The sequence below is a fragment of the Capra hircus genome, chromosome 7, assembly GCF_001704415.2.
Source record: "Capra hircus breed San Clemente chromosome 7, ASM170441v1, whole genome shotgun sequence".
NCBI classification, from domain to species: domain Eukaryota; kingdom Metazoa; phylum Chordata; class Mammalia; order Artiodactyla; family Bovidae; genus Capra; species Capra hircus.
In genome coordinates, this window is record NC_030814.1 from 17152996 (window position 1) to 17170909 (window position 17914).

The following is a 17914-nucleotide window of genomic DNA, read 5'->3' on the forward strand; positions in this document are numbered from 1 at the left end:
ATTGTTAGCCATAGGCACTGTGTTGTACATCAGATCTTTAGAGCTAACTGTCTTGCATGGCTGGAACTATATGACCATTGAACAGTCATGTTTCACTTCAGTTTCCCCCTCAGCCCCTGGAAACTATAGTTTTACTCCCTGTTTCTCTGAGTTTGACTACTTTGGATAACTTCATATAGGTGGAATCATGCCATATTGGTCCTTTTGTGACTGACTGACTTCGCTTGGCATGATGTCCTCCAAGTTCATCAGTGTCGTCCTATATGGCAGGACTTCCTTCTTCTTAAAGGCTGAATAACATTTCAGCCTAGGTATCTATACCACACCTTCTCTACGAACTCATTCCTCCATCTTTGGACATTCGGGTTGTTTCTTGGCTGTTGTGAATAGTGTTGTCATGAATATGAAAGGGCAGATAGTTCTTTGAGATTCTGATTTTCATTCCTTTGGATATATACTCAGAAGTGGGATTACCAGGTCATATGGTAATTCATTTTTAACTTTCTTAGGCACCTCTCTGCTATTTTTTAGAGTGGCCGCACCATTTTGTATTCTCACCAACAGTGTACAAGGTTTCCACTTTCTGGAATTACTGTGGTTATTATCAAGTGATATGCTCTTGGTATACATAGCTTTGATATGCATCTGCCTCACATAGTCCACGCTTATTTTTTTATATTCTTGCCAAATAATTTTTAAAAGTGGTTTACTTGTATTGATAGTAAAAACACTTCACACTTAAAAGCTGACTTTCTTTTTCATTTTAAGTTTTTTTATATACATTATCTCATCTGATTCTTAGAGACCTGTAAGGTTGGTCTGTTCTTAGCGTTGTTACTGGGAATTTTCTAAGAACCTATTATATATGTTAAATATGAACTTTATTGTTCAAGCTAGTCTTTCTGCAAAATTGTAAGCCACTTACATTGTAAAGGAATTCGGAAGTTCTCATTTTTAAAAAAATAGTTTTATCATTCATGAGTTTTCAAGACATACTTCCACTAACATTTTATGTCAGTACATTTACAGGATTGAGCAAAAAATTTTATAGTAGATGGCATGAATATTTTAAGTCTGCAGTGCAAAAGAACAACAACAAAAAATGTGTGGGGAATTCTGTTATGAGCTAGCAAGTCTGTGGGTTTTAATTTGAATTCACTGAAGAGAGTGGACTTTGTAGATTCGCAGTTAATGAGCCATTTCTCTTAAAGTATTCTGTCACTGTGGGATTGCATACAGTTAGAACTGACAGTTGGAAACGTGCTGAGATAGGAAAACTGAAAAACAGCTGTCTCTCTGGGCACGTGGTACCAGCTGGTGAGGCTTGCCAAAAGAAAATATTTTATATAATAAAATAGCTTTCAGATACCACTGAAGTTACATATTATATATTTAAGGTTGTTTTGAGTTTGCTTTTGTTAAGTCAAAACACTGAGTTTTTTTTCTACTTTATGAAGTTTTGTATTTTGTTGATAACTAATCTCTTTAGCATATATAAGCAATATATAAGCCTTTAAAGTTTACTTCTGAAATTGTGTGGGAATCATTAGAAAGGTGGATTTTTCTTATATGGATTTTAGAAATAGAAACAGTTTTTTTCCTGTCAGGTCTTTTCTAAACTGCAATAGATTTTTTTAAAGGTCTTGAATTGTTTCACAAATGAAAAGTTATGTTCTCATACTCTGAGAAAAGATTTATACCATTGAACCTTAATTTAAAATTTTGGTGAGTCCCATTCTTTTGATATTATCAGATCGAACTGACCAAAATTAATATTTATGTTTGGTAAAAATTATATTTAAGTAGAAATCTTTTTTTTTTTTTTTTGCAGAATAGTGTTTATCACATTTCTAGAATGCCTGTATCCTGAGATCCTTTAGTTTTGTACATGGAGAAACTGTATAATTAATGTTGGTACAAAAATAGGCAAATGGTTAGTGTATTCTATAGACTTCAGTAGAGGATCATCTTTTTACTCATAAGAAAAAACTTTAGCTAAAAGTAATAAATCTAACTGAATGTATTATATTGGTAGTAATCTACTTCATCTCCTCTTTTGGCTTATTTACCATACCTTTTTATTTTATTAATGGTTACTATGGGGTTTACAGTATTCATCATTAACTTGCTATAGTTTATCTTCAGATTATACCACTTCAAATAATAATAGGGAGAGCCTTGTAAAATTATACTTTCATTTTGCCCTATATCTGAGTTTCCATCTGGAATAATTTTCTTTAGCGTAAAGGACATTTTATAATATTTTTAGTACCAGTCTGCTGGCAGTTAATTTTCTTGGCTTTTGTTTGTGTAGAAAGGTCTTTATTTTGTCTTCATTTCTTAAGGATATTTTCAGTTTCTGTAGAATTTTAGGTGTGGGGTATTTTCCCCCCTTGGGTTATTCTGAAGATGTTTCCTCATTTTCTTTTGGTTTGCAGTTTTTTCTGTTGAACAGTTAGCAGTATTTCTTATCTTTAATTTCCTCTATGCAATGTGTTGCTTTCTCTGGCTGCTTTAGAGATTTTCTCTTTATTACTAATTTTCAGCAATCTGATTATGAATGTGCTTTGGGGTTCTTTGCTTCATTATCTTCTTTGTTAAGCTTCTTGGATATGTGCATTTATAGTTTTTTATCAAATCTAAAAAATGATCTGCCATTACTTTTAAAAATGTTTCTTCACTCCCCTCTGACTCACAGCACCCCGACTCCGTACTCCAGTTGTTGTTTTTCTTTTTCAGTCGCTCAGTCGTGTCTGATTCTTTGCTATCCCATGAACTGCAGCACACCAGGCTTCCTTGTCCTTCACTGTCTCCTTGAGTTTGCTCAAACTTGTGTCCATTGAGTCAGCAATGCCATCCGTCCATCTCATCCTCTGTCGCTCCCCTTCTCCTCCTGCCCTCAATCTTTCCCAGCATCAGGGTCTTTTCCAGTCACTCAGAATAACATGTATGTTAAGCTACTTCTCATTGTCCTTCTCATTGTGCTTCAGTGAAGTTTACTATTTCAGTTTTTTCTCTCTTGCATTTTGGACAGCTTTTATTGCTCTACCTTTACATTCTCTCATCTATTCCTTGGCAAGGTTTAATCAGATGTTAACCCTATTCACAGAATTTTTTATTTCAGATGCTGTGTTTTTCAGTTCTCAGCAGTTACAATCTTTGGTTCTTTTTTAAAAATCCATTTCTTTTCTCATTAAATCAATATTTATATTTCCCTTTGCATCCTGAAAAATACTTTTCTGTAATATCCAATTGAAGGTGCTTGTCTCTTAATTTTATCATCATCTTTATCATTTCTAGGTCTATTTTTATTGACTGATTTCACTCCCAGTTATAGATCACATTTTCCTATTTCTGTGAATGTCCGTTGTAATTTGTATTGGATGGTGAACGTTATGCTGAGTGTCTGCAATTTGTTGTCTGCCTTTAAAAAACTTTCAGTTTTGTTTCAAGAACAGTTAGATTTATTGTGGAATTGCTCATTTGTGAACTTCGTTTATGGCTAAGTTACAATAGCTCTTGAGCAACTGTTCCACTTGGGATAGTATAGCTCTCTTCTGAGAGCCTTTGACCCTAAAGTGTCTCCCTTCTTGGGTCACTACTAGATACCCCTAAGTACTCAGTGAAGAAGACTTTTCACCCTGGCTGGTTTTACCTCAGACATCTCAGAGCCTTATAAAAGCTCTTTGAATTATCTTTCAATTTTTTTCTTTTTTCTTAGCAGTTTTCTTACTCTCACTTTTTGGGAGTTTAACCCTATGCAAACAGCAGAGTCAAAGACAGGAATTCATTTGTAGATTTCTGTTGCTTTTTTTCTGCATAATTTCCTGCGTAATCTCTGGTATTATGCCCTGCAAGTTCCAGTGACCTCAGTTTCCCTGAGCTCAAATCTACTTTTCTTTAGGTGAGGCCTGGGTTCCTCCTCCCTGGGCCAAAGTCCAGAAATGGCCTTTAGGCAGAAAACCACAGTGATGCTGGGGGCTCATCCTCTTTGCTTTCGTTCTCTCAGGTATCGCAGATTTATTATCTCCTGTTTTACACTCTCTGAAACAGTTGAATATATTTTATACACTTGTTTATTTGTTAATAGTGAAAGGGAAAATCCAAATACTAGTAATTTAACTAATGCTGAACTCTAACAATTTCTTATACATTTTTTTTGGCTTATAAAATAGTAGAAACAGGAAGATTGAAGGAAATGTGTCTTCCTTTCCCTCCAGTGGACACGTTACGAAAGAGTTTCTCCTGATTTAAGATAGGCCATCTTTCTTAGAATGGTAGTTACCAGCAGAATCCATAGCATTATGTTCAACAGACGTGTCCCCTATTTTCACTCAAAAACCAACTTTCATGTTGAAAGTTGAAACTCTGCATGTGTAAAGATAAGTGGAGAGTGGTAAAATTAGTATGGTTTTCAATTCCTGCTGTCATTGTAGGGAATAGTTACCCTGCTTTGAGAAAGAATACAGAGGCAAGTTTTAAGCTACAGTGTAGTGACTGATATTTATTTAGTTTCACAAATTAAGATGACACAGCAAAGGCTACTCTGAGTTTATTAGTCTAGCTTATTTTTATTTTTTTGTCCCTAGCCATGGTATAGTCTTATTCTTTATGTGAATGTACTTCCTTAAGTAGAGTAAATAATTTATAAGAAATTTATTTTGCATATATAATATTTGATTTACACTTGTTTCTTTTTTTGGCTTGCTGATATCTATTATTAAACCTTTTATCTTCATGTGTTGGTATACCTTCAATATGTGAATGGCAGTGTGTTTCCTTGTGTGCTTGCTAACTCACTTAAGTCATGTCCAACACTTTGAGACCCCATGGACTATAGCCTGCCAGCCTTCTCTGTCCATGGGATTCTCCAGTCAAGAATACTGGAGTGGGTTACCATGCCCTTCTCCAGGGATCTTCCCGACCCAGGGATTGAACCTGCATCTCCTGCATTAGCGTGTGGATTTTTTACTGCTAGCACCACCTTGAGCATGTTTATATACATCACCCCAATGCCATTCAGGCCTTTGAGATTGTTTTTATAGACATCTGCTTTAACAGAGTGAAAAGCAAAGAGGAGGAGATCATGAAAAGTTAGTGAAATTCTTTACCTAGATGCCTGACATAGTGATGGTTTTATATGGAGTACTGACTTGAAGAACCATGGATTCATAATTCTTCTAGTTTTTGAAGCATAGATCTTGTTATTAAAAGTAATAGGAAAAATTGGGCTCTAGCATTTCATGCCCAGTTCAGTTCAGTCACTCATTTGTGTCTGACTCTTTGTGACCCCACGAACCGAAGCACTCCAGGCCTCCCTGTCCATCACCAACTCCCAGAGTTCACCCAAACTCATGACCATTGAGTCAGTGATGCCATCCAATCATCTTGTCCTCTGTCGTCCCCTTCTCTTCCTGCCCTCAATCTTTCCCAGCATCTGGGTCTTTTCAAATGAGTCAGCTCTTTGCATCAGGTGGGCAGAATACTGGAGTTTCAGCTTCAACATCAGTCTTTACAGTGAACACCCAGGACTGATCTCCTTTAGGATGGACTGGTTGGATCTCCTTGCAGTCCAAGGGACTCTCAAGAGACTTCTCCAACACCACAGTTCAAAAACATCAATTCTTCTGTGCTCAGCTTTCTTTATAGTCCAACTCTCATATCCATACATGACCACTGGAAAAACCATAGCCTTGACTAGACAGACCTTTTTTGGCAGAGTAATGTCTCTGCTTTTTAATATGCTGTCTAGGTTGGTCATCACTTTCCTTCCAAGGAGTAAGCGTCTTTTAATTTCATGGCTGCAGTCACCATCTGCAGTGATTTTTGGAGACCAGAAAAATAAAGTCAGCCACTGTTTCCACTGTTTCCTTACTATTTGCCATGAAGTGATGGGACTGAATGCCATGGTCTTCGTTTTCTGAATGTTGAGCTTTAAGCCAACTTTTTCACTCTCCTCTTTCACTTTCATCAGGAGGCTCTTTAGTTCTTCTTCACTTTCTGCCATAAGGGTGGTGTCATCTGCATATCGGAGAAGGCAATGGCACCCCACTCCAGTACTCTTGCTTGGCAGATCCCATGGACGGAGGAGCCTGGTAGGCTGCAATCCATGGGGTCGTTAAGAGTTGGACATGACTTAGCGACTTCTCTTTCACTTTTCGCTTTCATGCATTGGAGAAGGAAATGGCAACCCACTCCAGTGTTCTTGCCTGGAGAATCCCAGGGATGGGGGAGCCTGGTGGGCTGCTGTCTCTGGGGTCGCACAGAGTTGGACGCGACTGCAGCGACTTAGCAGCATCTGCATATCTGAGGTTATTGATATTTCTCCCAACAGTCTTGATTCCAGCTTGTGCTTCTTCCAGCCCAGCATTTCTCATGATGTACTCTGCATATAAGTTAAATAAGCAGGGTGACAATATACAGCCTTGGTGTACTCCTTTTTCTATTTGGAACCAGTCTGTTGTTCCATGTCCAGTTCTAACTGTTGCTTCCTGGCCTGCATACAGATTTCTCAAGAGGCAGGTCAGGTGGTCTGATATTCCCATCTCTTTCAGAAGTTTCCACAGTTTATTGTGATCCACACAGTCAAAGGCTTTGGCATAGTCAATAAAGCAGAAATAGATGTTTTTCTGGAACTCTCTTGCTTTTTCGATGATCCAGTGGATGTTGGCAATTTGATCTCTGGTTCCTCTGCCTTTTCTAAAACCAGCTTGAACATCTGGAAGTGCACTGTTCACGTATTGCTGAAGCCTGGCTTGGAGAATTTCGAGCATTACTTTACTAGTGTGTGAGATGAGTGCAATTGTGTGGTAGTTTGAGCATTCTTTTGCATTGCCTTTCTTTGGATTGGAATGAAAATTGACCTTTTCCAGTCCCGTGGCCCAATCACCTGCAGCAGGTATGCTGTTTAGGCCAGGAATTCTTAACCCCGGAGGATAAGATTTAGGGACTGGAGTCTGTGAACCTCAGTGGGATAAAAGTTACATCTTTATTTTACTAACCTCTAAGCTACATTTCTTTTTCTTGTAAATTTATATATATATAAAAATAGTAATATTAGCAGTTTTAGGAGTTTTTCACAGAAATAACCTGTTTTTAGATGATAAAACTATAGTTTTAGATATATATAAAGTGCATTGGTAAGGAAGGACATATGTAACAATATATCAAAGATCTGGAATTTAAAAAAATTGAACTGTATTCCACTATAATTGGTTCCCTTGGTAATCCTGTGTATTTTATTAACTTAAAAAAAAATACTGTCTGAGAAGAGTCCATTGACTTCATTATACATCCAAAAGAGCTTTCTTTATTTGCTGACCCCCTAAGAGTGCCTAATTCAGGCAGTTAAAGTTACTGTTTTTACTTTGCCTACCTTAAATGTCCTCTTTTGTTTCTGTTCTTGCCTGCTGGTGTTAAGCTCCTAATAGGCCTTTAATTTCAGTTTGTCGTCCCACTCTCCGTTAGCATCTTTATTGACTACGTAACAGAGGAGATGGAATATATGTCCAGAAGAAAGATTCTAGACTCCCGGACAGACAGATTGCCTAGTTTCCCATCCAAACTCTCGACTTTTTAGCTGTGTAAGCTATCTAAACTTTTAAATGTTTCGGTTTCTTCCTTTATTGGGTTGTTGTGAAGATTAAGGGAGTGGAGATTTATTAATGGAAGTTATGTTACTGTGGGTGCTATGCATGTGTCTTCTATTATTATTACTGTCTATTCCAAAAAATATTTGATTGTCATTATATGAGCTAGGCCCTAGACATTCAGCCTAAGACAAATGCTCCTCTTCCAAAAGCTTTAAGTCTAGTGGTACAGACAGAGCTTGGGAAAGACTTTATTAATAATCTAAGTATTAAGTAGGAGGAATGCAAGATTCTTTGAGGATGGATTCAGGGTCAGACAAGGAGGATGTTGAAGCTGAATGAGCAAAGAATGGAACAAGCATTCCCAGCAAATCAACATTATTTGCAAAGGCTCTGAGGTTAAAAAGATCCTGATACATCTGAGAATTAAAAAAAAAAAAAAGGGCAGTGTGGCTACACAATATGGAGAATGAAGAAAGAGGGCTATCGGATGAAATGTGACAAGTCGGCAGGGGCCAGATCTGGTAAGGCATGCTGATTTTAATCTTTGAGGTCCTATCCTTATCGCACTGGGAATCTTGAAGTCTGCATTGTAAAGGATGTCTGCTAACAGAAAATAAGGTCTGGAGGAAGATCTTCCATAATAGATATAGCAGAAGGAGGTGACAGAAGCAGCCCAAGAAGAGATAGTAACCTGTTGATGGACTTGAATGACCTGGAATGGTGCTGGCAGAGATGGGGAGATATGGAGCTCTTCCATGATTAGCTTGAGGAATTTGACGATTGATTGCAAGGGGAGGATGAAGAAGGAGTTAACCCATTTAGGCTTCTACCTTGAGCATTGAGGTGGATGGTAGTACCATCTGCAGAGTGGATGAACACACACTGGAGGAGGAATAGGTTTGGAGACATATAGATGAGTCAGTTTTGAACATAGTAACTTTGAGTTGCCTGTGAAATCCATAAGAGAGTATGGCAAGAACCACCACAATTTTGTAAAGTAATTAGCCTCCAATTAAAATAAATAAATTTGAAAGAGAAGATATCAGTAGTTAGCTGGATACACTTACAAGTCTGTTGGTCTAAGTTACTTAAGAATCTGTCTACAGGAAAGTAAGGATGGATTAGAAAAATAATGACTTTTCTTTAGAGCAGGTAAAAGGGAAATGTGAGAGCAAATGATCTGAAGCTGATCTAAATGAGGGACAGCTGGGGATACAGACTAAGAACGCCAAGGAATGTTAATTGGAAGTTGGAGGAATGAAATTTATTTCAAAGATATGCTGAAAAAGCAGTTACTTCAAAAGACTTTTTAAAAGTTTAGCTTGTACCCATCAAGAATGAAGTATAAAAGGTTTTAAGGGGAAAAGTAAGGATGAGTTGGAGATAATTCTAGTGAAATTTAGTATGTAGTTCTGATTTAAGAGAATGTGTACCCAGGGTAAATGTGGTTTAGTTCTAATTAGACAACTCATCACCATTCATATCATAGCCTCTTTAATGTAAAGATGCCAGAGTAGCCCTTTGCCACACTGACATTATTGAACAGTATCAAACCTTAATTATGAAGACTTTCTTTTTTCTTCTGCCTGCTTTCCTTCTGTTTCTCCCTTCCTCCATCTCTCCTTCCTTATTTCCTCCCCTGCCTCCATCCCTTCCTAGGAGAGAGCTAGGATAGGATGTATAGTTAGGTTAAATAGGACATTAAGAGAAAAAGATGCTGTTGTTTTTTAAATAGGTAGCTTATAGGGTGGATCTTTATTATAAATGCTTCTAAGTCCCAAGCTAATAATTATTGCAGGATGAATATACACATGCTGTTGGAAGTCCACCATTGAGCATTAATTTTTATCACACTTCATATTCCTTCTTCCCACAACCTATTTCTTTGGTTGCCACTGCGCTTTCTTTTAAACTTTCTTTCATCTTTAGGTAGAGAAATCCTGAGCTAGAAAAAAGTCTCGTTTGACCACTCTTCTTAGAGAACATTATTCTGTGGGTAGCTCAGGGATCTATTTCATGAATGTATAATCTCAGAATTGCTTCCTGTGTCTTCCATTGTGGATTCATTTAATTTTAGCTGTATGGCTACTTCTTAGGAATCAAAAGGAATCCAGAAAAAATATCAGGTGTAGTGATTTTTTTTTTCTTTCCAGTTTTTCTTTCAAATACTTCTGTACGACTTCTTGGGTAGTGTGAGTACCTTCTATCCGATTATTCTCAGCTTCTCCCTTCCGTACCTTACAGTCTTGTTGTCATTCATTTTTCTTATTAAAAGCATTGTTGCTGTTACTTTCAACAAACTTTTATCTGTTAGGTAAATTAAAAATAAGAACAATTTTAAAAATTATTTTACATTAATATATTCCTTTCTAATACCCTCCCTTCCTTTATGTACATCCTAGTTTCTGACCTACATGACTTCCTTTCTTTCTTTCTGAATAACTTATTTTAACATTTCTTATGGTAGATCTGCTTGCAAAAAAATCCCTCATTTTTTGTCTGGGAAAGTCTTTATTTCTCACCTTTGAAGGATAAGTTCACTGGATATAGAATTTTAGATTGGTGACTCTTTCTTCTTTAAATGTTTTGAATATTTCAGTCTGCTTTCTTCTTGGGCACGTGGTTCCTAAGAGAAGTCTGGTGTAATTCTTGCCTTTTTCCTCTGTTGGAAAAGTTTCCCACATCCCTTTCTCCTCCAGATCTCTCCAGACCTCTGGTCTGGCTTCTTTCCAGGTTTTCTCTTTGGGTTTGGTTTTGTGCAGTTTTAATATTATATGGCCAGGTGTAGCTTTGGTATTTATCCTTCTTGGAGTCCTTTGGATCACTCAAGTCTGTGGTTTTGTGTCTGTCATTGATTTTGGAGTATTCTCAGCCATTATTATGTCAAATAGTTCCTCTGTTCTTTTCTTTCTTTTTCTGGTATTACTATTATGCATATGTTAAACATTTTGTAATTATTCTTCGATTCTCAGATATTCTGTTCCATATTTTTTTCCCTCTCTGCATTTCAGTTTTGAAAGTGTCCACTGTTATATCTTAAAACTCTTTGATTTTCTTCTTGGCCATGTCTAGTTTACTCATGACCCCATCAAAGGCATTCTTCATTTTGGTTTAACAGTGTTTTTGATCTAACATTTTCTTTTGATTCTTTCGTAAGAGTTTTCAACTCTCAGCTTATGTTACTCACATGTTCTTTAATGTTCTCAGCTTTTTCAATGAATCCTTTGGCATATGGCTTATTATTGTTTTAAATCCCAATTCTGATAATTACACATTTTCTGGTGCTTGATTTGTCTCTTCAGGTTGTTTCTTTTTGCCTTTTAGTGTTTCTGGTCATTTTTTTTGTTGTTGAAAGTTGTACATGGTGTATTGAGTAAAAGGAACTTTGGTAGATATATCTTTAGTATAAAGTGTTATGTTTATCTGGCTAGGAGTCAGTCTGTGTTTCCTGTTTGCTATAGCTCTTGTGGCCAAGGCTAAAGTTTTTTCTTCTATCTTTGTTTCTGTTTTCCCTGTTGTCTTTAAGTGTTCCTGGAGATCTTAAATAGGGGTGAACCTTGCAGTTCTTTTAGCCATATCTCATTCCTTGTTATTTTAAAGGGACCCTATTGATATGATGGTAATGTGGGGAGGGGTGGGGGGGGGGAACTTTCTGTAGTCCTATGATTAGGTCTCAGTCTTTTAGTGAATCTTTTGCTTCCGCTATGTCAGTTAGGCTCTAGTGAAATGGTTCTCCTTGTGGCTAGGCCTTATTAAGGAGAACAGAGTTCAGTAGTATTGTTAAATCATTTCTTTTCTTCTTCTGCCAGAAAGAGGTGAGAAGTTTTCTCTAATCTTCATAGTGAGAACCTGGTGAGGCTTGTAGAGGTACAACTCATAGAAGTTTCAGAATCCTTCTTTAAGGCTGAGCCTTCTCCTAGTTTTTTGTTCTTAAGCTAGTATTCATACTGAACCTCCAGAAATTAATCAATTATAGTTGAAAGTGTTCCTACCCCAGGACTCGCTTTAGCCAACACTTCTGCTCCTGGGCTTTTGTTACCAGTAAGTCCTGATTCTCTGCAACTACCTATTTGTCCAGTTTTCGGGGAAGCAGTTTGCTCTGTGATCTCAGTTTTCTGATGGATCTAAGAAGAATCGTTGGTTTTCAGTTTGTTGAGCTTTTTTTCTTTTTGTTACTAGGAGTGACTATTTTCAAGTTCTTCCTATTTCAGACCAGAAAACCAGAAATTCCCTTGTTTCTTATTAGAATGAAGATTTTACTTTAGCTCATTCATCTTAGTCTCTTAAGCCTTTTCTTTCCCCTGTACAGACTTCACTGAAAACAATGATTTTAGTGAATATTTGAACACAGATTACATTTGGGCAGAGATACCTTTTTCATCTTTTTTTAAAAATTATCTTTTCACTTGTTGGCTTTTCTAAATGCAGACTGCGGTCCTTCTTAAGCTGTAAGGCTATGAATCCTGCTGTTTCTTTTTAAGCCTCAATTCAGCAGTTAGAAGGCTTTTTAAAAAAATCTGAAACAGTTATCTCCCTAGAAGGATGTAGACAGAATGAACAGTGAAGAGAATTTGTATACTGTGTTAAAGTACTTTCAATGTATCCGACACTATCCTGTTTGGATACAAGGAAGAATAAGGTGAGGTGCTTAAATTTTAGTATTCTCAGACTAGTCAGGTAACAGACAAGCCAATAATATCATACTCAAATTGCCAGGCATGTCCAGAGGACCATAGAGGTGGGACATTTTGTCTTACCTTGAGGGGTTGGGAGGAGGCAGGAAAAAGTCACCTAAAGTAGCTGACATGCGATCTATTTCTTAAAGGATGACTAGGGTGGAGGAGAACATCCCAAGCAGAGAGAACTGCTTATCAGATAAATGGTTTAGTCTATGGTTGCTTTTTTCTGCAGTCAGAACTTGGAGAGCAAAGCAAATTGGGCAAGTTAGGTAGAGTTTCTCCAACTCTGCTTGATGTATGGTTTTATTAGAACAAATACTTGCCCTATAAAGTTTTTCAAAGTCAGTGTAACCAGTTTTGAATTTTTTTGTTTTATATTGTAGTATGAAATTGAGAATTAACTATACTATGTATTTTGTATTTACATAAGGCACAACCTGCCAAGATAGTTTTTTAATTATCAAATTATGTCTTATAAGTATTTTGCATAGTTTGGAATTCATTTGAGTTTGAGTTCAGTTTGACTGGTTCTATTGTTGCTTTAAATGTAAGGATATTTTATGATTTCATAGAAGGAAATTTTTAGAAACGATAACCCACTCATTTAAGCTAATCTCATTTACTTAAACCATTTCTCTTGAAGTTGTAACCCATTATATAATTTCATGCATATTTCCTCCTACACATATTTATTTGACTCTTTCAGGTCTATAATACTGCCACTTTCTGGCAGAGGTATAATGAGCATAATTTTAAATTCTGCATGAAAAACAAGTTGTTAGTCGTTCAGTCACTAAGTCATCTCCGACTCTTTGCAACCCCATGGTCTACAGCACGCTGGATTTCCCTGTTCCTTACCATGTCCCAGAGCTTGCTCAAACTCATGTCCACTGAGTCAGTGATGCTATCTGACCATCTCATCCTCTGTCACCCCCTTCTCCTCCTGTCCTCAATCTTTGCCAGCATTAGGGTCTATTCCGATCAGTCAGCTCTTTGCATCTGGTGGCCAAACTTTGGAGCTTCAGCTTCAGCATCAGTCATTCCAATGAACATGGAGAGTGTATTTCCTTTTAGGATTCACTGGTTTGATCTTGCAGTCCAAGGGACTCTCAAGAGTCTTCTTCAGCACCACAGTTCGAAAGCATCAGTTCTTCAGCACTCAGCCTTCTTTATGGTCCAGCTCTCACACCCATGCATGATTACTGGAAAAACCATAGCTTTAAGTAAACATACCTTTGTTGGCAAAGTGATATCTTTGCTTTTTAATATGTTGTCTAGGTTTGTCATAGCTTTTCATCCAAGGAACAAGCGTCTTTTAATTTCGTGGCTTCAATCACCATCCACAGTGATTTTGGAGCCCAAGAAAATAAAATCTGTCACCACTTCCACTCTTTCCTCTTCTGTTTGCCAGGAAGTGATGGGACCAGATGCCACAATCTTAGTTTTTTTGAATGTTAAGTTTTAAGCCGGCCTTTTCACTCTCCTCCTTCACCCTCATCAAGAAGCTCTTTAGTTCCTCTAAACTTTCTGCCATTGGGGTGCTCTTCAATTAATAACTAATAGATTATTGCCTAGTTCTATTGATAGTTTAGTGACATAGCTTTTGAAATTACTTTAATCAGCCAAGATAAAGCTGTTCTAGCACACATCTAATATACTGTTTCTAAAATGAATGAATATGTATACAGAGAAGGAGGGAGTTTGAACTTCTTAGAGAAAGCAGGATAGGGAATCTTAGTTTAGATTACAGAAGACAACACCAAAGCAATCTTAATTTTCTAAAAAAAGAAAAAATCTGATTTTGTTTCATAAAATTTGACTTTTAATTATGCTGCTGCTAAAATTATTACCTGAGATAGTATGCATAGATGATTCAAGATATTTTGGAACACTTCTTAAACTGACCATTCAGTTCAGTTCAGTCGCTCAGTCATGTCTGACTCTTTGCGACCCCATGAATCGCAGCACGCCAGGCCTCCCTGTTCATCACCGTCTCCTGGAGTTCACTCAGACTCATGTCCATCGAGTCAGTGATGCCATCCAGGCATCTTCATCCTCTGCCGTCCCCTTCTCCTCCTGCCCCCAATCCCTCCCAGCATCAGAGTCTTTTCCAGTGAGTCAACTCTTCTCATGAGGTGGCCAAAGTACTGGAGTTTCAGCTTCAACATCAGTCTTTACAGTGAACACCCAGGACTGATCTCCTTTAGGATGGACTGGTTGGATCTCCTTGCAGTCCAAGGGACTCTCAAGAGTCTTCTCCAACACCACAGTTCAAACACATCAATTCTTCGGCGCTCAGCCTTCTTCACAGTCCAACTCTCACATCCATACATGACCACTGGAAAAACCATAGCCTTGACTAGACGGACCTTAGTCGGCAAAGTAATGTCTCTGCTCCATTAAAGTGTATTAAATCATCATTTTTATTCCAGACATTTCTTTCTTCACTCTCTTTACTTTCCTTAATAGAAATAGTATATTAGTTTTCTATTGCTGCTGTAACAACTTACCATAAAGTAAAACAGTACAGGTATATTATCATGCAGTTCTTGGGGCCAGAAGTTCAGTATGCATGTCACTGGCCTAAACTCAAGGTACTGGACAGGCTGTTTCTGTCTGTAGTCTCTAGGGAATGAATCCAGTTACTGCTTCTTTGAGTTGTTGGCAGAAACCAGTTCCTTCCAAGAGTAGGACCTAGGTCTTGTTTTCTTCCTGACTCTGAACTGAGATTTATCCTGCCTTTTAAAGGCTACCTGATTTCCTTGCTCGTTGTTTCCCTCTTGCGTCTTCAAAACTGGCAACAGCCTTTAAGGCCTTCTCACTTTGCATCTTTGTGACATACTGTTCTTCTGTAATCTTTTACTTATTAGGATTTATATGATTAAATTGGGCCCACTTAGATAATCCAGGAGAATCTCCCTCATCTTGGGTTCTTAACATTAATCGTATCAGCACAGTTCCTTTTGCCACCATGCAATGTAACATATTACCAGGTTCCAGGAGTTAGGACCTAGACATCTTTGGGGAGGTATGTTTCTGCCTACTGTAACTGGTAGTGCTAACTGGTGCCTGTCTTCCCTGGATCGGTTTTCCTTTTCTGTTTAGAATACCTCTGACTTTTCTCTTTGATTCATTGAATGCTAGTGAAGTGTTAGGATTCAGAGTCATGAGGAGAAGTTATAGGGGGAAGAGAATTCTAGAAATACTGAAAAAAAAAAAAAGGAAAATATGCTTAGAATATTGCTTTGTAAAATAGAAAGTGTTTATGTATTTTTGAGTTTAACTACTTTCAATCCTTAGTACGAAGGTCCATAGTTTTTCAATACCCAGCAGCGGGAAGTAAACCAGTAAAGAATCAGTTAATTTAGGATGAAAATATTCCAAGATAGATACTCATTCAGAGCAATAAATATTAATAATTTATGTGAATTTTGATAATGGATGACATTGTATTTTAATGTTATTTCTTTCCTACTTAGATCATCACGAAGTACGTATATGAGCTTCTGGAAAAGGATTGTAATTTGAAAAAAATATCTATTCCAGTAAGTCCAATTTTTAAAAGTATTTATAGTTCCAAATAAAATATTTTCAATTCAAAGAAAACTTTTGTTTTAGGTTACCTGTGATAAGTTTAAATGTTAAGATCCTAATGTTTTGATATTGATAAAGATAATATTAAATACCTGTCATTATACATCATCTCATTGTATGTAATAGTTCTTAAAAAGTAATATTCTTTAGTGTAAAGTAAAAAAATACTGATTTCCAGTCTTTTTTGAAAATGATGTCACAAAAGAAACTGCTCTTTCCTCTACCCTTTCTCATTTCATTGGTATAATTTATTTTTACATGTTTATTTGAGTAAACCTATGTGTTTTTTCTTGCATTAGACATTTGCTTTCATTTTAATTATTTCTTGATTATTTTAAATTGTATGTTTCATTTCTGTGTTATTTCCTCTGAACATCCCCAGATTTACTCCTGTTTCATAACACTACTCCTCTCCTTAGTGGAAGTCTTTTTTTTTCTTTTTCAAATTTTGCATATTTTGCCATTTCAGAGTGGAAAAGTTTGAAATTTGTTCTCAGATTCAGTTTCTCAAGAGAGCTTTTTTTGTTTTTTTTAGTGTACAGTATGAAATATTGAGGTTTTGAATGAAGAAATAGTAACCTTTGTGTGAGATGATGGTAGACGAGCTGAGATGATCTTTACTGTCCTAGACAGTTCTCTGATTTTACAACCTTTATGAACCTCAAAGACTTCATGAAAATAATTTATTTAGGACACAAAACTTACAATGTTGATAATTTCGTTCCCATGAAATCTTGCATGAAATTCTAAAATTCTTTGGGTAGTGTTATTCTACTATCAAGTGGAGGCTTTTAGAATTTTTTAATACTATCCATCCTCCCAAATTACTTCCATAGGTTGATTTTTTTTTAAAAGATCTCTATTTTATATTTAACTTTCTGTAGATAACCTCAAGTACTAGGCCATATTGTTAATCGTTTATTAATTTATTCATTCATTCAACAAACATTTATTTTAGGATGCCAGGCACTGCTCTATGTGCTAGTGACATACTCGTGAATGCAGTATTATTCTACGTAATGACTAGGCCAACACTTGTTTATTTGAGAACTTTCCTGCCTTTTGAATTATGTGAAAACCAAGATTTTAGTATCTTTTTTGAGAATGAATATAAAAGTTGTTTTCTGGATTCAAACCTCTTGTTTTGTTTTTGACTTTAGGTCTAGTGTCTCACTCTATTAAAATTATGTGTTGAATTTGGTCTTCCGGAAAGTCAAGGCAGAATTTTGTCACTTTGTCCAGTCTCCTTTTTTTGTTAATTCTATTTCTTTTGAAGCTTCTGCCGAATGATATTTAAAGAGCCTTAGGTTAATCCATTGTTACAGCACAATTAATTAGTATTGAGTCCTTTACCTTTGCAATACTTCTAGTTCCATTGAACCTTTAAACTCAGTTTAATTCCCTGGGTTTCTAGAACAAATTACAAGATAATTGGCCATACCTGTCATGTTACATAATTGTTTCATTTTTGTGTAGAAAGCCTGAGATTAGATTTAGAAGGACTTGAATTATTTTCCTCTTATTTAAATTTAAATCTAACGTTACACAGCGAAAGCTTTTCATTGTATGAGGTCTATAACAACCATTATGACCAATTTGGTTAGTAAAGATTTCCTAATTTTATAAATGAAAAAGAAACAATTTTTTTATTTTAGAAAATTAATCTGTCCTTAAGTTATCATAATGTATTTTATGTAATTTATGTAATTATGAGATTTTTCTTCCCTAAGTATTAGTTTTCTCCTGAGTTCTCATAAATCTGAAAGCTAGCAGTGAGAGTGGGGTTTGCTTTTGTTCAGTCATTTTTTTTTCTAAAGATATACCACCAAATTTTTTTCTTTTACTGATGATGAACTAAGTTTTAGTTTTATAGTTGAAATGTTTAATAAGGCAAGAATTCTTTTTGATTGATAGCACTCTGTAGAAGCCCATGATTTGCCAGTAAAGGTGATGATCATCTCTCCATGTAAACATGATCACGTTTACTCTCCACCTCACATAAATAGGTACAAAATATTCTCAATTTTAGTATTTCACTCTTGTGTAGAA

General features: G+C 36.4%; 1 protein-coding gene across 2 annotated transcripts in view; it reads left to right on the top strand.

The window, feature by feature from the left end:
• The window catches only part of FAM172A (family with sequence similarity 172 member A), a 409085-nt gene that overhangs the window by 93517 nt on the left and 297654 nt on the right, over positions 1 to 17914 (top strand). For both annotated transcript variants that reach the window (XM_018050039.1, XM_018050040.1), the window contains one exon: positions 15751 to 15816. In XM_018050039.1, coding sequence (XP_017905528.1) covers positions 15751 to 15816 — 66 coding nt within the window. The remainder of the gene's footprint in view (positions 1 to 15750; positions 15817 to 17914) is intronic.